At 38.3% G+C, this 23,755-nt stretch overlaps 1 protein-coding gene across 1 annotated transcript; it reads left to right on the top strand.

Annotated features, from left to right (window-relative positions):
* TNFSF10 (TNF superfamily member 10) lies at positions 1-22,032 on the top strand. Its single transcript, XM_073674907.1, has 5 exons — positions 1-188; positions 13,230-13,376; positions 13,497-13,542; positions 16,452-16,565; positions 19,318-22,032. Exons 1-5 carry the CDS (start codon positions 63-65, stop codon positions 19,725-19,727), a joined length of 843 nt encoding a protein of 280 aa, XP_073531008.1. The 5' UTR covers positions 1-62; the 3' UTR covers positions 19,728-22,032.
* Positions 22,033-23,755: the final 1,723 nt, after the last annotated feature.

The raw sequence follows: 23,755 nt of genomic DNA, 5'->3' as shown, positions 1-23,755 counted from the left end.
CCTCCCTATAAGAGGGCGTAGAGGAAAGTGCACCTCACCACTCAGGCAGCAATCCTCCTACCATGAACATGAAGGCTGCTCCAGGATCCCCCTACCTCCCTCTGGCTGGAATTGTCCTTTTCATACTGTTGCTTCAGTCTCTATTTTTTGCAGTCACATTTATTTACTTCAGAAATGAAATGAAACAGGTATGCTGCGTCTTCTTCACCCTGTCAAGCTTTTCAGACTGAAGCTTTCCTAACAGCTGGGAGGGACAGCCTTTTCACAGTAGCACACACATGTATATATATATATATATATATATATATATATATATATATATACGTATATTATACTTCATGTATATGTATAAAAATATATACATATATTATACTTCCCATACACTATATACATACTGTACATGTTTCTCTCGCTCCTGACTTTTCTCAGCTTACTGTGGAAGAAGGGAATAAATCATGTTGATTTCCTTCATGCAATACTGATTTCTGACTTCTTACAGTTTAGATCCTTTGTGCTATTTTTCTATGGTGTTTGCAGGGTATATTCTACAACATTATTGCTCTGCAGCTGCAGAATACCCCAGTTAATATCTCTGGCTAGTTTCCAGAAATCACAAGGTTGTCCAGTATTTGTGTCTGGAAATGTTCCCGGGGCACATTAGCGCTGGTTTTCTCTAAGTTAGATATGAAGCTTGTTATCTTTTTATTTCTGTGTGTGCATGAAATCTGCTGAATTTGCTATTTAACTATTCAGGACAGTACTGTCTGAAGAGCGATAATTCTATCATGGAAGTTACTGCTTAGGTGGATCTTCAGTCCTATATAAAGCAACAGAAAAGACATAAACAAACCCAACACTTCTGCTTCAGACATATTGGGTCAACAACATCTGCAGCTCATCCTATGTTCCAATCTCATGCAGAAGTGTAATAGTGTGATGTTGTGTTGTGGGTGTTGTGTGATGTTATAGTATTGTTGTGTTGTGTGATGTTCCAGTGTTGTTATGTTGTGGGTGTTGTGTGATGTTACAGTATTGTTGTGTTGTGTGATGTTCCAGTGTTGTTATGTTGTGGGTGTTGTGTGATGTTACAGTATTGTTGTGTTGTGTGATGTTCCAGTGTTGTTATGTTGTGGGTGTTGTGTGATGTTACAGTATTGTTGTGTTGTGTGATGTTCCAGTGTTGTTATGTTGTGGGTGTTGTGTGATGTTACAGTATTGTTGTGTTGTGTGATGTTCCAGTGTTGTTATGTTGTGGGTGTTGTGTGATGTTACAGTATTGTTGTGTTGTGTGATGTTCCAGTGTTGTTATGTTGTGGGTGTTGTGTGATGTTACAGTATTGTTGTGTTGTGTGATGTTCCAGTGTTGTTATGTTGTGGGTGTTGTGTGATGTTACAGTATTGTTGTGTTGTGTGATGTTCCAGTGTTGTTATGTTGTGGGTGTTGTGTGATGTTACAGTATTGTTGTGTTGTGTGATGTTCCAGTGTTGTTATGTTGTGGGTGTTGTGTGATGTTACAGTATTGTTGTGTTGTGTGATGTTCCAGTGTTGTTATGTTGTGGGTGTTGTGTGATGTTACAGTATTGTTGTGTTGTGTGATGTTCCAGTGTTATGTTGTGGGTGTTGTGTGATGTTACAGTATTGTTGTGTTGTGTGATGTTCCAGTTTTGAGTTGTGGGTGTTGTGTGATGTTACAGTATTGTTGCGTTGTGTGATGTTCCAGTTTTGAGTTGTGGGTGTTGTGTGATGTTACAGTGTTGCTCAGTTGCGGTTGATATGTGATGTTACAGTGTTGCTTTATTGTGGGTGTTGTGTGATGTTACAATGTCGCTGAATTGTGGGTGTTTTGCAATGTTACAATGGTGCTCAGTTGTGGGTGTTGTGGTCCTTGCATCAAAAGCTTAGTGTGCAACCACATCCATGAAGACGTTTTAGGATGTTTTGACCATGCAGTTGAGCAGTAGTAGTAAGTTTTGTGATCATTTTGCAATTCTGGTGAAGTTCCTCTAGTGGAAACTCTGGGATTATGGCTGCACTGGTGTTTACATACACATCCATGTAGCCAAACCAAATGTACACAGCTTGTTGTTAGAGACTACAATAGAGACGTCGTGTGTGAGCCTGTAAACAAGCACAACCCTGTAACCAGAAAGCACAAACAGTGCCTGGCTATAGGAGCCCTGCTAAATAAAGGAAGATATCACATGTAAATTCCAAACTAGCAGGATGAAAGGTATGCAAATGTACATGCAGGTATTGTAAAATGCAGAGGACAGTGGTGTAATGTATTGGCTATATGTTACTGTATGTTCTATATATTATATGTATGGTTGGATTATAGGGAGGTAAAAGGGACTAGATGACTGGGGCCTTCACCACACTCCTTAGGCCTTGGCCCCACTATCAGTATTTGGTCAGTATTCGGTCAGTATTTTTTCTCAGGAGTGGGAGCCAAAACCAAGAGTGGGTGATAAATGCAGAATTGGTGACTTGTTTCTATTATACATTTTCTCTGATTGTTCCTCACCTGGTTTTGGCTCCCACTCCTGAGAAAAAATACTGATCGAATACTGACCAAATACTGATGGTGGGGCCGTGGTCTTATAATGATTCACTGCACACTAGGGCTATGTTCACATTGAGTCTTTTAAGGAGGTTTTTGGAGTGGATCCATCCCAAAATCCTTCTCAAGAATGCTTAGAAAACTCTACTTATACATTTCTATGTGAAATCCACTTTGCAGTTCACACGGGAAGATTTTTGAGGGTTTTTATTCTGAAGAAGTTTTTAAAAACTCTTGGTGGGAAAAATAAGAAAGTGCATGTCACTTTCAATTGGGCCTAATGAAATCTGGTCCAAACTCGGCACGGTCTAATTAGAAACACCCCCCGCCCCCACCCTCCGTTTCAGGGAAAAAAACCTCTTCAAACTCTTCTAAACCTATTCAAAACATCTTCAAAACCCCTTTAAGAAGTGCATCAGGAAAAAGAAACACCAACTAACGGACCATTTCTTGAAGCTGTTTCTGCATGAGAAACACTGTGTGAACATGGTCTTACTACTAGTTTCTAAATTGCGAGCTGGCCAATGTATAGGTAGTATTATTTAGGTAGGGTCTGGTAGTATTATTAAGTTAATCTAAGTTTAATTAATATACTTCTCTAGTTTTCATCCGTTTGCTTCTCTTCCGAAAGGACCTTGAATTGACTCAATTGTTTTAGCTGAACTTTAATTTTACCCATTAGTAGATAAAAAAAAAAACCCTGATACATTGTAATTTCACTGTTTTTACTCTCAACATTTCCTGTAAATGCTATCTTTTATGAAGGTTATCAGGTACAAGGCTGTATAATTGTAAAGTGATAAAAAGTATACAAGGCAATGTTCTTGGATAAGGTTACAAACAGATTGCCAGGTACAATCTCAGGAGACGGCATATTGTTTTGACCATAGTTCACACTATTATGACCAGATTGCATGCAATAAGCAACCAAAATAGGAAGATAACATGCATATTCAAGGATTCATTTTTAGAGAAATCTTTCTTGAATGGTTTTTAAACTCCAGCTTTAAAATGCTGTACAAAACTGCATGATTCAAAGGGCAAGTTCACAAAGTGCAGCTAAGTCTTGAAGTAAAAAAATAGATGTGAAGTAATTGATAGCTTCATACTTCAATTAATTTTTTTGACTTTAACTGATGTAAAAAGGCACGTGGGCACCTGAAAAAAAGTTGAATATCCACCAATAAAAATGATCTTTTTCATCTAAATAACTTGGAAATTTTGCCTGGCTTTATTTTTTAATATATTTTTATAGTAGATAGAACTGTTTGTTAATAGGCAGCTTCAGTCATAAATTATTACATTTTCGCTATCAACCATGACCATTAGAGGGAGCTTTGAAATGTACTACATACATACAACCTGTACATTAAAGGGGTTGTCCACTGCTAGGACAACACCTTCTTGATCTAAATGTTTGGCCCCAATAAAATAAAAAAGCTTATACTTCCCTCCTGTGCTGGCGCCGTTCCAGCTGTGTCGTCATTCGCGGTCCCAGGGTTCTCATGCGGTTCTTATGACACGTGAGCCCGGCGCCCAATCATTTTTGGTGTCACTGTAGCTGCAGCTGATCTATGACATCCTCTTTGTGTTCAAAATGTCTGAAGGCGGGACAGCAACATTGGCGCTGATTGGGCGCCAGGCTCACGTGTCAAGAGAACCGCACGAGAGTCCCGGGACTGCGAGTGCCGACACCTCTGGAATGGCGCCGGGACCGGAGGTGAGTATAAGCTTTTTTATTTTATTGGGGCCGAACATTTAGATCAAAAAGGGGTTTTCCTAGTAGAGGACAACTCCTTTAAACCTAGTAATAACACAGTATGCAGTAGGCATCTGAACACTTCCTGGTCGCTGGAGGCAGTTTGAAATTCAAAATATAACTCAATTGGTCAGATTTATGAATGCACCTGTACTTTCCAGTTACCGTACTTCTGATCTTTGTGGTGCACATTAGTATCATAAGACTAAGTTCCTACGTTGAGTGCTTTTTCCACTATGCTGTGCATAAAATGCAGTGTATTACAGTTCCAGAAAAGTGGCTAAGATTTATAAAAATTTCATGCACGCTGTACTTTTTTTTTTTTTAACACAGCGCAAAAAGTTAACTGCTGTGCGTTTTTGAAATTCACAGAATTTCTCTTGCAGTAAATATGCGATGTATTTGCAGATTTTCCCCATAGACTTAAATACGATGAGAAAAATCCACAGGTATATATCAGTTTTTAATGCGTTTCTGCACTGAAAGCACGTGTAATCTACATACGACTACATTAACAAAATGTTACCAAAGCTAAGTAAGAGGAATTATCCAAAAACAATGCAGTACAAAAAAAAACATGTCATACTTTTTGTTTAGGAAAGAAAATACAGTATGGAGAAGAATGCTGGGCTTGTATTATTTAATAAGGCTGAATCCTCTGTGTTGCAGCAGTGAAGTTCTTCACACTTTTGACGCTAATTATAAATTTTTTACCACTGAATGCAATCCTACCTATCTGAAAATGAAACCATACAAAGTATTGTTTTTACCCGAGCTGTGTGTTAACCTAGGGAGTGTCTGGATTTCATCCTGTTTCTTTTCACAAACAAGGAAGCTGAGCCCAGTCCAGCAATGAAAGATAAGAAATGGCTGATAGCTTGCAGGCATCCACTGAGGTGGGATTTACCGTACGAGTGGAATCCCCTATGGAGTATATAATGTGATGAGCGCTGCACATGTGTTTACCATTACTGCAAGCATCTTTAGGGCAAAAATGCCTCAAGGTTGCAAGCAGTTTTCCCCCTGGGGTCCAAATGGAGTCTGTCAGCCTAGGCTGATAGAACATGCTATAGACTATATAGACCCTTTAGGCTACAATTCCACGATGAGGTTTTGGTAAGTTTTTGACGCCATGTCAGAAACGCAGCGTCTTACAGTTTCAACAAAGTGGATGGGATTTATACAGATCTCACGGCCACTCTGATTTTCTTTACTCAGCGTAAATTGACCTGCGGTGCGAGTTTCAAATCCGCAGCATGTCAATTTCTATTGCGGGTGCGCTGAGTTTTACGTGCAGATTTTCCCCATTGACTTGCATTAGGTTCTGAAAATCAGCAGGTAAAAAATACACATGCGTTTTTAGTGTTTTTCCAAGGCAGAAACGCATAAAAAACACATGTAATCCGCACCTGAGTATATCAATAAAGTTTTGTCAAAGCCAAATACCAAGAAGTATCAAAAACAAAGCAGCTTTATTTAAAACATGACATGGCACCTAGAGACAAAAAAATGCAGCGTCAAAAACGCAATTAAAATGCATGTTAAAAAAAAATTCCCCAAAAACACAATAATAATAATAAACTGAAGTTCAATCAGATATGCAAATTAGGATGTACAGTGCACCCTGGGTGTGGCCAAGAGTCTTACTGCACTCTTTCGGCCAAAATGTTTACACACTCCACTTCCTTCAGCAGTGATTGACAGCATTGGCTTCCTGGAGTTTTCTCTGCAGATGGCAATCACTCCAGGCAAGCCAATGCTGTCATTCACCAATGAGGGAGGTAGAGTCATGCCAAGGTGGCGTTTTCATAAGGCTACACCCCCTATAAGGATATGTGTTTACTTTATAGTGTCAATTTGGGCTGACAAACTCCCTTTAATTCACTGTATAATTCTTGCCAAATGCAGTATTCCCAGGTAATACACTTTTTTTGCATGGATTCTACACCACAAGCCTGAAGCATGGTACCATACAATGCAAGGGAATGGGGGAATTTATGGATTTATGGCATATTAGATTTTGAAATCTGCAGACTGATTTCTATAGAGAAGATGTTGTAGTGAATCAGCAGCCAAATGTGCAGCAGAACATATCCATCATATCTGAGTGTACTGTAAAAGCGATTTTCTACCTTCAAAGCCTTTTATTACAATATACAATTACATAAATAGCTCAAACATACTCACATTCCTCTTCCCTGCCCTTTAGGAGCTGTTATACTGCTTCTATTATTGTGTCAGTGTGCCGATGGGCATTTGCGACTTGTATGTGTCAGCACAAATACTTGATATTGTCTTGACCAGAATATTTGCAATTGCTTATTTTTGTAACCAAACACATCCAGTTAGTAATCAGCAGAACACATTCACATGTAAGGTTAATATTGGCACCATTACTACACCTCTAAAATTGCTGCAAAATTCACATGTCCCTACGTGATTGGCAGCAATTCTATGAACATTTTACTCCAAGCTTGTGCATGTAAACTGTTTTGCGGTATCACAACCCATACTAATAGTGTTTACACTATGCCCCACTCTCAGTATTTGGTCAGTATTCAGTCAGTATATTTTCTCAGGAGTGGGAGCCAAATCCAGGTGAGGAACAATCAGAGAAAAGGTATAATAGAAACAAGTCACCAATTCTGCATTTATCACCCTCTCCTGGTTTTAGCTCCCACTCCTGAGAAAAAATACTGACCGAATGCTGACCAAATACTGATAGTGGGGCCGTGGTCTTAGATTAAGGCTGCATACATACATCCATTTTTTTTTCTTGGACAGCACAGGGACCCATAGAGTGCCATTAATCCGTGCACACATCTGTTTTAAAAAACTGATCGGTGTCTCTGGTCCATGAAACTCAGAGCATGTCCTATTATCATCCGTTTGGCGGATCAGACATGGCCATTAAAGACTATGGGAAGCCGTATAAAATTGAAGACCTGCTTTGTACTTCAGGATATTAATTATCTGTTTTTAAATGATCTTGGGCAAAGAGTCAATGGAAAAAAAATGTTCAGACAGTCTACCTGGCTCAGTGAAAAGTAAAGTGATGCAACTAGGTTGACAACTGAGAAAAAAGCAATCCGTTTCTTTCAGATGGTAAGACCGCATTCACACATCCTTGTATCATGATCAGAGTGCGGACTGTAAATCATGGACTGGCCGCGGATCACCTGACCTGAATTTAGCAGCCTCATAGGTATATATCGGGCTGTCAAGTTCAGGTCAGTAGACCCGCAGCTGGTCCATGTATCTGCACTCAGACTGTGACACACTGATGTGTGAAAGTGGCCTAATACTCATGCCTGAGGTTACATTCCTACATCCATGTGATTGTTTCCAAGGCTTCCGTGTCTCATGGATCCCCATAGACTTTAATGGTTGATTCTGATCTGCAAAATAAGATTAGAATAGATCATGCTCTGAGTTACACGGATCCCACTCTTGGATCCATGATTTCCAAGGATGTGTGAACATATTCATTCTACTCTATGGATGCAAGTGCTGTCCAATTAAATAATCAGACTTCACTCAGACATTTCACACAAATGGGTGAATGCAGCTTTAATCAATGGTAAAAACTGGAAAAACCATGATGGAAAAGGTGACAAAAGCCTAAACGTGGCATACTAGTATATAAACTGGTGGAAGACCTGTGATAAAAGGGTCACATAGAACAAATATGGAACATCTCCAGAGCCGGAATCGATATTCCTTAGTGGTGTTTCTTGTTGATCATTGGAGGCGGCTATTCATAGGTGTCCCCCCTTTTATTAGTTCTATAAACTATAAAATAGGGCATAAGGACACGGGTCGTTTTTATGAGACAACCTCTGCTAACAAAAGAGAGTGGAGAAGGAGATCGGGCAATCTCTATCTCTAGTGATGATGCTGTACATAGGTCAGAGCTTATAAGCACTATCCACAGCATAATCTATATTAAAGAACCACTAGGGTGCTTTTTTTTCAATGATAGAGTGGTAGCATTAATGTAAGTTCCCTGCCCCTAGTAATATACTTACCAGCCACTGTATTCAGCTGTTTCCAGCTCTGCTGCAGTCCTGAGGTAACGGTCACGAGCTCTCAATGTAAGTCTATCAGCGTCTCGTTCTGGCCTCGCTCTCATAGACTTACATTGAGAAGTGATCGGCTCGCCCAGAAAACACTAGCGATCCGGCAGATCACAAACTGCAGAAGACAGCCGGAGCGGCGCCAATAACAGATGAAGACGACTGCTGATAAGTATAAGACTAGGGGCAGGGAACTTACAGTACATTAGTGCCACCACTCCAGTGCTGGAATAAAAATAAAAGCTGGAGTGGTGCTTCAAGGTTCTCAAACTGCAAAATTCACTTTCAGCAGCAAACTTTGTATCTGCAGGACATTTTTAGGAAGTAAACTTTTTATTAAAGTTGTAGGACAGCTCAGATCAATGACTGTCAATCTTCTGCACAAGGAAACAGGTCAGAGTATATGCAAATTTCTGTCTCAAATTACCTTCAGAGTCCAGGAATCCTATCTAGGAACAAAAAAGTCTTGCCTCAACAGAGTACTGCTAATTTTATCTTTAGAGCAAAAAAAAGTAAAATTCCAAGAGATGACCTCTTGCTATAAGAAAAACTTTTTTTCATCTTCGGTTCCTTATAAATGTAGACCAGGAAATGTCCTCAAACCACTAAGAATAAACAAAAGCTTCAGAGCTAAATCTAATAAAGCAGGAAACTGATGTTACTGGCTGACTAGTTTTCTCATAGTAGTCAGTCCCAGGTCCCTACTACAGTAGTTTTCAATATATTCAGTAATTGAACAGGAAGCTACATCTTATTGTCATAAAGTCACAGAGCTAAAAACCAAACTCCAGCCCTGTGAAGTATATAGATGCGAAGGGAGCTCATAGCCAAGTGTGCAATGGGGGTGGATTTCTGTTGCTAATTGATCCTTCCACCCCCAAACCATCATGGACAGGAGGACATAATACTTCTCTTCCCATTTTTTTGCATGATCTTTATGTTAATTTCCTGCACCATCTTGGTAAAGAGGTAATGACAGATTCTCGTCACACATTAAATTAAGGACTACAACCAATCTGTTCTGCAACAATTTGCTCCAGGGGTCCCATAGCACCTTAAGGGCTTGTGCAAATAACCATTCAAATTGGATGAGGGCTATCCGTGGTTTTGATGGATGGCACTCGTGCCCATGTTATTCTATGGGGCTGTGCACATGTCTGATTTTTCTTCCTTGGACTGAGTGGTCTGAAGAAAAAATTTGCGACGGACCGATTTTGCAAGTCTATGGAAAACATTTGACCGCACTCAGATGACATCTGAGTGCGGTCCGATTTTCATGGACTGACTGAATGGAAAAAGGCGGAGAAACTTTTCTTTTTCTCTCCATGTCCGAGAAAAACTAATGCCACTCTGATCAAAGTCTCATCAGAGTCTGATTAGCATAACTGAACCGTTTTTCTCGAATGGAGAGAAAAAGGTTGTGTACCTACCCTATCTGTCAGACTTTGTAAGATCTATGCCCTTGAAATCACTATAGCTATGTATGGTAATTAAAGATAATAACAGTAGTGATATCAGTCATCATTAGGACAGTACCAGGAATATTGAGATATGTAAATGTTTCTTAAAGGAGAACTATACCTTTAAGTGACTTTTCAGAATAAGCGGTCATCTGTGTGGCCATATTGTTTCTGGCATTAATTTCTTCAGAGTAGAGGCAAATCTACGAAAAGCTTCTAAAACTGTGATAATGTATAGTGATATAGAGTGATATACACCATTGTAAACATATTATCAGTAATAACTAATTTCTGGTGTAATGCAAATGTTTTTGGCACCTAGCATAACACCACCTACTGAAAGCAACAAGTCAGCAAATTCTGAAATGCTGATTATATTTGTGGGTTTTCTCATTCATTTATATTATTTTCAGTTCTGAGTTAATGTCTAGCCTTGAGGCTTTAGTTTATGATTCATTCTGGGTTATGTTTAGTTAAAGCTTATTCCCAGAGCTCTGAACAAAATCAGGTCAGGGCATGTGTATAATAAAACTGCTACGTGTATTGTCTACATGTTAAAGATTAAGTAGGAAAAAAAATAGTTCAAATAAATCCTGTTTTTTTTTTATGCGGTTATTTCCCATGCTGCAAAAATAAAGCGTAGGAGAAAAATTAGTTACCATACTTCCTTCTTCCTTGATGTTACAAGTGAACTGCTCGCCCTGATGGTTCTTGTTTTAAAGGAAACTGAAGATAGTCCAAGATTTGGGTAAAACATACATTGAACTGTGTAATGATCCGAAACGCTGTATGCAGGAAGCTAGAGGGACAATATATAAGGGTCTTGTTAAATTATTAATACCAATATTATCATTTCTTACTGTTTTCTGTACGTCTAGGTGACTATAATATTTTATTGAAGATATGAAAAAATCGTGGATACCTCCCGCGCTGCCGATTATTGAAGACGTCAATTCACAGAAAATTATTAAATTTGTGGTTTTTATTAAACGCATTTCAAAGTGACAGGCACTTCTTCAGGAGCCAACCACATATAGACATTTTTAAAGGTTTGAATTTCAAATAAAGGCGCCAAACCAACACATAACTGTGTCTTGTGTCAAAGTTCACTAGGTCGGCACATAATTAAATCAGATAACATTGGTAAAAATAAATGCACATAAAAAATCTTTATGTTAAGTGTATAAGAAATGATATATTACACACATATTTAAAACATAAAAGTATGTCCTAATTAAATTGTTAATTTAAAATAAAATTGTTTGTTCATTTACTCTAAAAACAAGAGTTGGACTCGAACCCAGGTTTCCATAGGGAAATCTATAGTACCCTGTGTTATTTATTTATTAAAGGGGTATTCCCATCTCCAAGATCCTCTCCCAATATGTAGTAGGTGCAGTAATAATAATATTATAAAATACTTCCAATTACAAATGTAGTATAGTTTTTTTGATTCGCTATGCCTCTTTCCTCGTGTGCAAGCATTTCGGGACCTTCGGTATCCATGATTATGACCACTAGCAACTAGCTAACTCACCATATCAGTGGACGTAACCATGGATACCTAAGGTCCTGCAATGCCCTACATGGGGTAAGTGACATAGCAAATCATAAAAACTATGCTAAATTTCTGGAGGTAATTTACTGGAGGTATTTGCTAATATTATTATTATTACACCTACTACATATTGGGATAGGATCTTAGAGATGGGAATACCCCTTTAAGCTACTGCGTGTCTTAACACATTGTCATGTGTTAGTTTGACGCCTTTATTTGAAATTCAAGCCTTTAAAAACTGTCTTGTATGCTTAATGTCTATATGTGCTTGTCTCCTGAAGAGAAAGCGAAACGCTTCGAAACGGGTTGAATAAAAAATGCAAGTTTAATAATTTTCTGTGACATCTTCAATAATTGGCAGCACAGCAGGTATACACAATTTCTCCATATCTTCATTCTCATCGCTTTTGACGACCCGTGAACAACTGACATCAACTTAAAAACGCATAATATCATGGATCAGGTTAGCACAATCTGATAAGAATACTTTTTATTGTTTGTCGGATAAGACCCTATTTGCGTTACTTTTTCCCTAGTGTTTTCTCATATAATATTTTATTGACATTTTGCTGGACTTCACAGTGACTGTATTAATTTACATCCGACTCTTGCCATATTGAACTTACAATTTCATTTTTTCATGGTAGATGCCATCATACAGTGCATTATTTTTTCTTGGAAGCAACTTTTTTCTATCTGACACTGAATTTCTGTACAACCCCATGAGTCAGATGAGCAGACTTCATCCATATGTTTCCTAGTTTTATTTCATATCCAGTTACAAAAGTGATCACATTGTATTAGTAAATCTGAATGCTATACTTGGCTGTGCAGGTTATGGATATACAGTATGCTGTTTTATTAGCCCCTGTGCCTGATGACCACTAGGGTACTTAGAGATGAAGTTCGTCAATCTGCATTTAGATTAGGAGCATTTTTGCCACATTTTTTTCTGCAACCAAAAATTTTCTCTCTTGGCAGTAAAAAATACTGCATTCAAAACTCCTCTTTTTCAGCATTTTCCTTTTAAATTTTTTCCAGCATTTTTTTGGGTGCGGACTACTTGTATGCTTTGTCTACAGTACATATTTAATAAATTAGTTTTTACCAAAATTGCTGTGAAAACGCCACAAAACCTACATTGTGTTTTTTCACTTTTTCCTTGCTTTCCATGGGTAAAAAAATGCTCCAAAAACTCTGAAAGAATTGACATGCTGGAGGTTTAAAAATTGCTCCAGTTCTCAAATTCAGCCAGGAAAAATGTCATATCTTTTGCTGGAACTGTAATAAGCAGCTTTTAATTTGACTAAAAAGACGCTGTAATAACACTGTGTGTGAACATAGCGTTACACGCTGGGGGAAAGCAGAATTGTATGTTTGGGTTATCAATAATGTATACAGGTTGAAAAGATGGGAAGGTCTATGAATTGATGAGAGGACCCATGGAAGTTCAGGTTCGACCGAACTTTAGTCCAAAGTTCGATTCGGGTACCAGAACTGTACCCGAACTTGAACCTTAAACCGAACCCCATAGAAATCAATGTGGACCCGAAGTTTTGTGCTGGAAAAGCTCTCTCGCTTTCTCTCTCCCTCACCCCTGGGACTCCCGAACTGTAAAACGGTACGAACCACAAACTTTACAGGTTGGGCTCCCTCATCTCTATCTATGAAGACTATTGGTGGGTTTAATTGTACTGGAAGGTGGAAGGTTTTTTCATACTGCACTGATTTTGTTTCTTTTGAAGTAAGTACAATGTAATATTCAATACCCATAGGAATAAACATCTTTTAATACAGAGATTTTCTCTTTTCTAGATGAATGAAAACTACATAAGAAACAATATTGCCTGTTTGGTAGGAGAAGACTTCAGTTATGTGTTTCAAGCAGCAAGCGTCCACAGTGCTGATGACAATGAACCATGTAGAGAAGTGAAGAAACAAGTCCAGCGACTTCTCAGAAATGTAAGTTATTCTCACATTATTTTGTACAACATGTGGTCAGTCCAGTTTAAGCTATCACAGTGAAGGTTTTCTTTCATTATTAACTGTTAAATCAGTAATTTTATGGATTTTTCTTTTTAGATTTTGGAGGAAAAGTATGGAGTTGAAATAACATCACTGATTAAAGGTATCTTTTTCCACCATCTTTTTTTTCTGCAGCCTAGTACCCGATTTTAGGGTTTGACCAAAACACTTAAATAAAGGGTGGAGACATCTAATTTCCAATAAATGATTGTATTAGGTCACTCGCTCCACTCCCAGCTCAACTATTATACTTAGGCCACGTTCACACGTTCAGTATTTTACATCAGTATTTGTAAGCCAAATCCAGGAGTGGGTGATAAATACAGAAGTGGTGACGTGTTTCTATTATACTTTTCCTTTGATTGTTCCACTCCTGGTTTTGGCTTACGAATACTGAGGTAAAATACTGACCAAATACTGAACGTGTGAACATGACCTTACTGGGGGCCTTGCGACGGGCATTTCATACGCTGGTCTTATTGAAAGAGAACTAAAGTAAAATGCAACAAATTTCTTAAAAAGCTTAGGCCTCTTAATAAATTTACTGAATCTTTGTGGCCAGTTTGGGCTGGCGTAAATGTAGAGAATAATTTAGATGTTGGGCTACAGTAAACCATGTCTAGCCTATCCGAGTTGTTATCACTTATTGTATAGTGACTTGAGCACTATTTAATAAAAAAGTTACAAATTGTTGCGCAAAATACATGCACCAAAATGTACAACTTTTTTTTTCCAGCAGAAAAAATGAAGCAAGTAGAAGAATAAATTTCCTCTATTGCTTTTTGGTCAAGCTTTGGACACAACCCTTGACCCGATCACTGTGCTGTATAGGTTTGATAGTCAGAAGTGCTCAGTGGTGCACACAGTGATTTCAGGACATGGCGCATATGTTGTGTTCCTTCATTATAGAACCTCATGCACATGAAGCAGCTGCCTCCATGGTCATAGTTGTCGGACACCTTCCCCTTTATGGCTGCTACGTTGTCTCAGACATCATATTAGTCATCTATTAGTCATCAAACCTTTTTCATTGTCAGACTGTTACCCATGTATGTGAAAACTGCAAACTTTGTACTTTTTTTCTGTACAATCTTGCTACTGTTGTAACTATTCAATCAATTTTATACTTTTCTGAAGTGAAATAACCAAAGTCCAATGCTTCACTGTTTGCACAATGCATTTAACTATACATTTGACCTATTAATAAGTTCTTACTTCAATCCATACTTCTTGTCACCGTGTGGCTGACCTCTTCTGTTAGTTTTGTTTGTTCAGGCTGATCCTTATAAATGTCTTAAAGAGAACCTTTTATTAGTTTTTAATTATAACATCTGCGTCAGTACAAAGAAGATTGTTCACGAGGCAATACCAGAGCTCCAAAGTGCTTGTAACAAAACTATTATTATGGATTTTCTCACTATAAATAATACCACATATCAGTGTGTCTTCACTAAAGCCAATACTGCAAGGATACACATGGAAGGGGAAATAAATCAATACTAGATCACTGGGGGTACAAATGGTTATATTCTCTGTGTAGATTTGTTGTGATTCACTTGGCTTTCAGAAGAGTAATTTAAAGATGTTAAATTACTTGAAGGTAATTTTATTATTCCAACGTCTACAATTTTCTGATATACTTTCAGTATGAATCGCTCATGGTAATTAATATCTCTGGCTGCCTTCATTATTTTTTTAAAGAGGATCTTTGGTACCTATCATTAGGAGAGGTCATCAAAACCAGGCAACCCCACCGATAAGCTGTTCCCTGAAAATTGTAGACCTTTTTATTATACAATAAAAAAAGCTATATTTGCACAAACTGTAATACCCCTCTAAATTACTCTACTGAAAGACAAGTGAATCACAGCAAATCTAGACAGAGAATATAGTCATTTGCCCTACTCGTATGCCTTTCTTAGGAATTGTGAGTAATATCCACCCCTAAGGCCGAATCACATTGGTAATGTATGTATAGATGATAATATATAATATATATGATCAGTCTTGGTCTCCCTTTATGAAAGGGCTGAATTTTCTATGCTGCCAAATCAGCTGTCTTCCGATTGGGGAAGGAAAAAAACAGGCAGAGCCGATATTCCCCACATAGAAAAATAGCCACCAGACAGCCAATCTGACAGCCGAAGATTCACCTCTGAATTGAAATAAACATATTCACTTTCCAATCCCTACTCATGGAGAAGATTGGAAAGATAGTCTAGTATTCCACCATCATCCACAGCTATGTTAGGTGCATGGCCAGCATTGACATTTCTCCACAAGTGTTTTCAACACATTTCCGACATTAAGGCTATGTGCACACGATGCGTATTTCATGTGTATTTTGTGCGGAAAATTCCGCAGCGTAAACGCATGAATTACGCATGTTAGCCTTCTCCCATGGTCCCCTATGGCATTCCGCAATTGTAATGCCCATGCTGCGGAATTTTCCGCAGCGTTTTGTTGTGCGGAAAATTCCGCAGCATGTCAATTCTTTGTGCGTTTACGCATGCGGAATTGCCATCTACAATGCAGTAGAAAACGCAAGGCAATTCCGCATGTGCAAAACGCGCGAATTACGCGCGAAAAACGCATGCCAAATTCCGCATGTGTTTTCCAGGAAAAAGGACATGCGGAAATGAAGCGGAAATTTCCGCTTCAAATACGCATCGTGCGCACTTAGCCTTATATACACTTTCTAAGATTTGCCACCACCTGCTGCTTTAGGCCACGACCCCACTATCAGTATTTAGTCAGTATTCGGTCAGTATTTTTCTCTGGAGTGGGAGCCAAAACCAGGTGAGGAACAATCAGAGAAAAGGTATAATAGAAACAAGTCACCAATTCTGCATTTATCACCCACTCCAGGTTTTGGTCCCCTCTCCTGAGAAAAAATACTGACTGAATACTGGGGCCATGGCCGTAGGTTACAGTGTTCATGTATCTGTAGTGTACATTCAATTCAGATTATATATCATTGTCTAAATCTGTTCTTTGTTTTTCTTAATCCAGAAAAGGTTTCCGAAGTTCTCCCAGTCTCCGTTGCTGAGAGGCAAGTCTACACTGGCCCAATGATTGCTGCCCATGTCACTGGGGATAGTAAGAAAGCCATGACTGCGGTAAAAGGTACGATACAAGATTTATATGATGTTTAATAAGACTTTTATTTATACAAATTTAACTAACGCAGAAAACAAAGAATTGCATATTTTCTAACTATGATTCCAAGGCTATACAACAATTTATTTAACTTCTCACTTCTTTGGGGGGCGCTAGCTCTAATTGAGAAGTCTTATTCTCCATACTCAGTAAAAAAACAACAACCAAAAACAAACAAACACGTAAATTATCTCTCCATGGAGTGAAAAAAATGATTTAATATTCCTGGTTATGTAAGATACTAACCCATAGGCTAAGTCAGTCCAATAAGTGGTAATTGCAAGAAAATATGGACTTTTTTTTTGTTTATAATTTAATTGAACTAAAGCAATTAAAATAGTTTAAAAGGTGTACGTTTCTTTTAAGGTAAGGTTACCAAACAAGACATCTTCTGTTAGGAGATGCAGGTAACCTGCGCTGCTGTTAGTATATCCACAAAGGAATCCAGTAATGACAAAGGGTAACAGTGCGCTTTATTCTTCATGCATTTCAAAGTGCTCTCACTCCATCAGGAGTACCACAAAGATTGTAGATAGTAGCATGGAACAGACTTAAATAGTTCAAAAAATCAAATATGAGCACCAAATTAAAAAAACACCTACCTGGCATACAGAATTTTTGAACTATTTAAGTCTGTTCCATGTTACTGTGTACAATCTTTGTGGTTCTCCTAATGAAGGAGTGAGAGCACTATGAAACGCATCAAGAATAAACCGCACTGTTACCCTTTGTCATTACTGGATTCCTTTGTGGATATACTAACAGCAGCGCAGGCTACCTGCATCTCCTAACAGAAGATGTCTTGTTTGGTAACCTTACCTTAAAAGAAACGTACACCTTTTAAACTATTTTAATTGCTTTAAATTAGTTCAGCTGTAAATTTTAACTCTGAAACCTATTTAGTCTATTTGTGTCTCACACAACCGCATCAGGTGAGCAGCACCACTTTTCTTTCTATGCTGTTGTCTGGATAACACTCTATTGCGCTTGTTTTTCCCCACAGCCATTGATGAGCGAGCGTGCTCGTTTAACCCTTGAAATGAGCACGCTCGGGTACTCGCCGAGTAGTTTCAGCGTGCTCAGCATTTCAGTTTCAGCCGCCGCGGCTGCATGTGTCGCGACTGTTACACAGCTGTGACACATGTAGGGATTGCCTGACAAACAGGCAATCCCTGCATGTGTCACAGGTGTATGACAGATGTGACACATGCAGCCGCAGCAACACTTTCATCAATGCCGAGAACGCCGCAAATACTCAGCGAGCACCTGAGTGTGCTCGCCGAAGGGGTTAACAATTCATACTTGCTCAACACTAGTCAGGAGGCTTAACTATGATCTCTTGCATTATAACCTCATGGCAGCAACAGTCTAATCATAATTAGTAACTGTGATGGGAGTTTGCATCCCTCCCAGTAGTACAGTCCATACAAAAAAAAGTCTAGCATGCATACTACATCTGGTTGGTATACTTGCACATATGCAGGTTTCATGGGATTGAACAGGCCTAAATGTCCCCAAGGCTATATGCACATGGAGTGTTTTTGCTCAGTTTTTTCAGCTGACCCTGAGCAGAATGGCACTTTTTTGAGGAGGATTTGGACAGTTTCCACTTAGTTTTTGTTTAAAAACCTCCCAAGAAAAACTCTGTGAATACCTAAGGGTATGTGTACAATGAATTTTTTAGAAGGTTTTGGAGCAGAAACTGAGCACATTCTCTCTAAATCTTCCTCAAAGACTTGGAGTTTCTGCTCAGTTCCTGCTCCAGAAACTCATGAAAAAATGCGGTGCGCACATTCCCTTATTAATTAAACTAATTGCTTCTTATTTATGACTGTTGCATTCACGCAGTATATTTCAATCCAGATATCCAGTTTTATTTCATTTTTGCCACAGGTTTAGCTTTAGGGGCTGATTCATCAAATTTATCCCACATTTCTGATGTAAAACACTTTGAAAAGTTGTAAAATCTTTGCGCAACATGAAGTTGTGTGAAAATATTGTGTCTTTTGGTACTTTATGCCAGTTCCGGCCAGCTCTGCCAAAGCGGGTGGGATGGGGGGTAGTGCCTGTAAGAATGAGAACATAGCAGAGCTGTGTGTGCGTGTAAAATATAGGCAGTAGGAGTGCAAATGCAACACCATAGAGGACACAAACCACAATAATGGAGGGTGTTCCATGTCCAAAATTAGTCCTAGGGCCAATGGGATTCTAGTTTGAATGGAGCAGTGATCAGCCATGTGTCCTGCTGCTTCATTTACAGTCTGACAAAGATAGCTGGGTACAATGGACAGTATTTACTGTGCATATAATTCCCTAATATAAAAAATATGTCTTGGTATTTTTTAGTTTAAAAAAAAAAAACAAGAAAATTGAGAATACAATTGAAAATCATCCTTACGTTTGAAAAAAAATGTTTTTGATGTCTCTAATACATAGATGAATGATGTCTGAAAGAGCAAAAGCTTCTTCTTCGCAGATATCAGTTATGGCGGAGGGACATGATACAGATTTGTTGGCTTCATAGTAGATTGAAATAGGTGATGCTCCAACCTGTACATTAGAACCATTTACGGTGAGCTCACTATATAGGCAGGCTTTTAGTAAATGATGTAAGCAACTGGTGCACTTAATTCTCCAAAATAGTAACATGCATTATACAAAAGTCATTTTTTGCATTGTGTTATTGTCATTAACACATATATCTCTTTTTCCTCTACAGTTTTATCAAATGGGCGCTACAGTGGGCATAAAATAATTGGATGGTCTAATAATACCCTGTCCGATATGAACAGCATCAAAGTACAAAATGGAGAACTGGTCATTGCAAAAAGTGGCTTCTATTATATCTATGCCCAGACGTATTTCCGTCAGCAGGATGCTGAAGGGAAAGAAAAACAACTAGTGCAACACATTTACAAAATGACAAGCTACCGAGATCCCATAGCACTAATGAAAAACGTAAAAACAACATGTTGGTCAAAAGATGCGGAGTATGGACTTCATTCCATTTATCAAGGCGGTGTGTTCAAGCTAAATGAAAAAGATCGGTTATTTGTCACTGTAAGTCACGAACGTATCCTTGATATGGATGAAAAAGCAACATTTTTCGGTGCTTTTTTAATATTCTGAAGGAATTATGAAGAAACAAGATTGCAAAAGTATCAAGAGAATTAAGCATTAAGTACAAAACTGTGCAGCTTAATACCTTGAGTGCATTGACATATTGCATCCTTCTATATCAGGGATACCGAAAGCCACCAAGGACTGTGTTCAGTGAACCTGATGTTTTAGACTCTGGGAAGCAATGGGATGATACCTGCACCATAAATGATTGATCTGGGTATCCATGCCAAGTCTAATTCAGTGGGGGGCTGGACCCCCCTGCCTTATATCACTGTCCTAAAGGAATACTAAACCTAGAAATTAATGATTAGCGTTAACAGGAGATAAACTTGCTCCCACTGTTTGTTAGTCTGTAGGAATTTCAGTACATTCGTGTGGAAGTCTTGCAGAGAACACAGGCGTAAATTTCCTCCAAATTCCTCCAATTTTGTCTGGCAGGTTTCTGAGTGGTAGGCCTAATGTTCCTAGTATTTTATAGCAGACAAAGCAGTAGGGAGAGGATCCTGCTGCAGACAGCTGTTCCTAAGCCAGCCGCAGAGTTGTGAGAAGGAGGAGAGGAGAAATGGCTGATCTCCTGGGATGCGTACAGAAGAATTCTTTATATCTTACTCCGTCTAGTTTTAATATGAGATGAGATTGGAGGGGATTATGGGATAATTCCTGTCATTTTGCATTATCTATGTTTAGTGTTCCTTTAAGTTTAGGAACTGCACCAAATAACAAATCATTGCTCAGAATATTTTAAAGTATTACATACTCTGCTTAATTCCCATTTTCTGCTTAATTCCCATTTGAAGGAATATTCAAAATAATTGAAAACATTTTGGCCCTACTGATAACACTACAATATTTCCATACTTTTTTTTCCCCTCAAAGTTGTAGCATCTAAGAAGACACAGCAGACAAAGAAAATGTAGCCAATGTGTCGGTATCACTTCATCAGCAAGAACAGCTTGTAATTTTGTAAACCTAAAGACAACCCACAAGGCTTCTGGATGTCATGGACATGACGGATGAACATGAAACATTCTTTGACTGTCCAGTATTGTTCATGTCATATGACAGTCTGACTCTTAGACTATTAAGTGTGACCTGTCAAGAAACAGTATAAGTTCCACGAGACTATGGTAGTAGCACGCACAAAAGACTTTATCCCGTGCTGATCCGTAGCATTAAGGGCAGCATAGATTGAGTGCTCTTGGTGTGCAAGAACTTATATCATTGTTCTCCAATGATAATGGATGAAGGTCTTGGCTTATGGGGAAACCTTCAAATGGGGATAATCGTGAACAAATTGGGTTGTACAGAAATAGACGACCACATTTATTTTTAAACTATATGGTAAGCCTTGGAATAAAGATCTAGCCACATGCCTGTAAGAGAGATTCTAGTGAGAGCCAGGCCTCAGATGTGGTGTTCTTCCAATTAGGGCTCATAACTATCAGCGTATTATGGATCCATACATCATTCAAGATGTTGAATTCAATAATAAAAAAGTGGCATGTTCCATCAAATGCCATCTGACAGAGATAATTCCCCTGAGAAGCATTGCTTTTAAGGGAGAATATCCTTATAACATGGTGCCACGATGGAGGCACTATGCAATGGCACATGGAGTGCCTATACCTCCGACTGTACAGACTCTGTGTGCCATAGTTCTGGATCCTTGTACATGACTGTGCCTGTGTATGTAGTTGATCTGCATCTTACAGTATACGATTTCTAATAGAAATGACAATAAGCTGCTTATATTAAGCAAAAACAACCTTTGAAGACAAAACATGAATGTAGATAATGTTCAATCTTGTACAATTTTGTAAGTTTCAAAATTTTTATTAAATGGAAGGAATGGTTTTTTTCATTTCTCACAAATAGATTAAAATATTCACCTATACTAACACATCTTGTAAAATATGCCACTAATAGGCCTACCAATATGGGAAAACCACTGAAGTAAAAATCAATATAAATAATAATAACAGTAATTAATACATTTGTAGCAATAAGCAAACATATACTCATGTGGGACAATTTATATCATTCTGACTAATGAACTGAGATGGTAATTTCAAAAGTCTATATCATTATTATAAATGTGTACGGAATTATACATACTTCTCTATGGCTATACATGTTGCTTAAAATCTGTTGACTTGAATTCTATTTTTTTAAATGGCAAATCTTGAATTATGCAGTAATGTACAATATTCAGCTTGGAGTTTGTGATCATCTGCTCACTACCATTTCCAGTAAATGCATTTTTAATATGTTCAATATACTTTTTTTTACGTAAATAAAAACAGAAACCATACGCTTGTCTTCTTTCACATGGCAGGTAAATTTGCACTGTGGATCAAAAGTTCAGCAAAACCTGCATATCTTTCATTGAGGTTTGCTGTGGATTTTAAACATTTGCATGGAAAAGAGTAAAATTTCCTGCAAATAGGTGGATGAATTTCACATCTGGACGTGCTGTAGCATACTTGATAATCCATGTGTATTTTCTCCACAGCATGGTTTGTAAAACCTCTCTTTTTCAACTGAAATGTTTCTTTTCCTAAACTTTTCATTTTCAATAGGGGTAACAGAATGAAATGGACCCATAAATTTGTTATGCACTTCTCGGATGCAGTGATACCCCATATGTGGTCAGAAACTACTGTTTGGACATACGGCAGGGCTCATAAGGGAAAGAAGCGCTTTTTGATTGCAAATTTACCTGAACTAATTTGTGGTCACATTTGCCGAAACCTTGAGGTGCCAAAAAAGCAGAAAGCTCCCACAAGTGACCACATTTTCAAAACTATACCAATTAAAAATTCTTCTAGGCGTGTCGTAATTATTTTGGGCCCACGTGTGATTTTTTCAGAATTTTACACCTTTGGCAAATCGAAAAAAAATTATGTTTTTCCACTAAAATATCGCTTTAGGACCAAATTTTACTTTTTCACAAGGGGTAACAAGAGAAAATGTACCCCACAGTTTGTTATGCGATTTCTCCACAACGTGAGAATATTCCATATTGGAACAGAAACTAATATTTCTGGCACATTGCAGAGCTCAGAAGGGATGGAGTACAGATTTTCCTGGAAGAGTTAACAGATGCCAATTGAAGAACCCCTAAGGCAGGTGGGGCAGAGCCTCTTTTTCTGCCAAGGGTTATTTGGATATTTACAATACAATTTGTGGGCCATACGAAGTTATCAACTTAAAATTATACTGTTATATTTGGTCAAATATTTAACTAACTCACCCCTAGTGTGGTGGATGAAACGGCTTATTTTTGGTGAGGGGTGTGATGTTAGGTGGTATTGATGACTATGCTACACACAACTGATTTCCAGGTTTGAGCCACTCAATCTAAAGCATCGTTGACTCTTTGCAATGATAAGTTTTAAAAAGAAATGCTCGCAGCAGTAAGTTGTTCTGAACACAGATACATATTTCAATGAATGCCTCCTCAAAGAGGGAAATTTATCACTGCTCATGTAATTTTTATAGAACGCAAGCAGTTGGGGATCTGCAGTATACATCACATATGATATACTGAGACTGCTGAATACATTACTTAGGATACACTGAGATTCTACTGTATACAAACTTAGGATAAATTGAGACTCTGCTGTATATACATCACATAGGATACACTGTGACTGCTGTATACATCAAATAGGATACACTGAGATTCTCCTCTATATACATCCCATAGGATACATTGAGGCTATACTGTACACATCACATATGATACACTAAGACTACTGTGTACAGCACGTAGAATATACTGAAACTGCTTTATACATCACGTAGGATACACTCAGACTCTGCTGTACACATCACACAGGAAACACTAATTGTCAGGATTCTGGTTGTACTTCTGCGAATTGACCACTAGAGGCTGCTGTTATTCACTTTGCTAAATTGTGCTGCAATTCCAATCCTTGCCACTGGAGACTGTTATTGTGTTCTGTAAACGCCCTTTAGTAAGATGGCCAATGTTGAACCTGTGGATGCCATCTTGTTTCCTGTTTTTGCCT

Source organism: Phyllobates terribilis, unplaced genomic scaffold (genome assembly GCF_046119375.1).
Source record: "Phyllobates terribilis strain yellow unplaced genomic scaffold, ASM4611937v1 Scaffold_3__8_contigs__length_932513732, whole genome shotgun sequence".
In the NCBI taxonomy this organism is placed as follows: domain Eukaryota; kingdom Metazoa; phylum Chordata; class Amphibia; order Anura; family Dendrobatidae; genus Phyllobates; species Phyllobates terribilis.
Note: the sequence above shows the minus strand (reverse complement) of the source record. Positions and strands in the feature narration are given on the sequence as shown.

Coding starts and splice junctions, on each gene's coding strand:
- TNFSF10 (XM_073674907.1), top strand. CDS start 63: ATGAACATGAAGGCTGCTCCAGGATCCCCCTACCTCCCTCTGGCTGGA. Junction 189..13,229: donor TCAGAAATGAAATGAAACAG/GTATGCTGCGTC, acceptor TCTCTTTTCTAG/ATGAATGAAAACTACATAAG. Junction 16,566..19,317: donor AGCCATGACTGCGGTAAAAG/GTACGATACAAG, acceptor TTTCCTCTACAG/TTTTATCAAATGGGCGCTAC.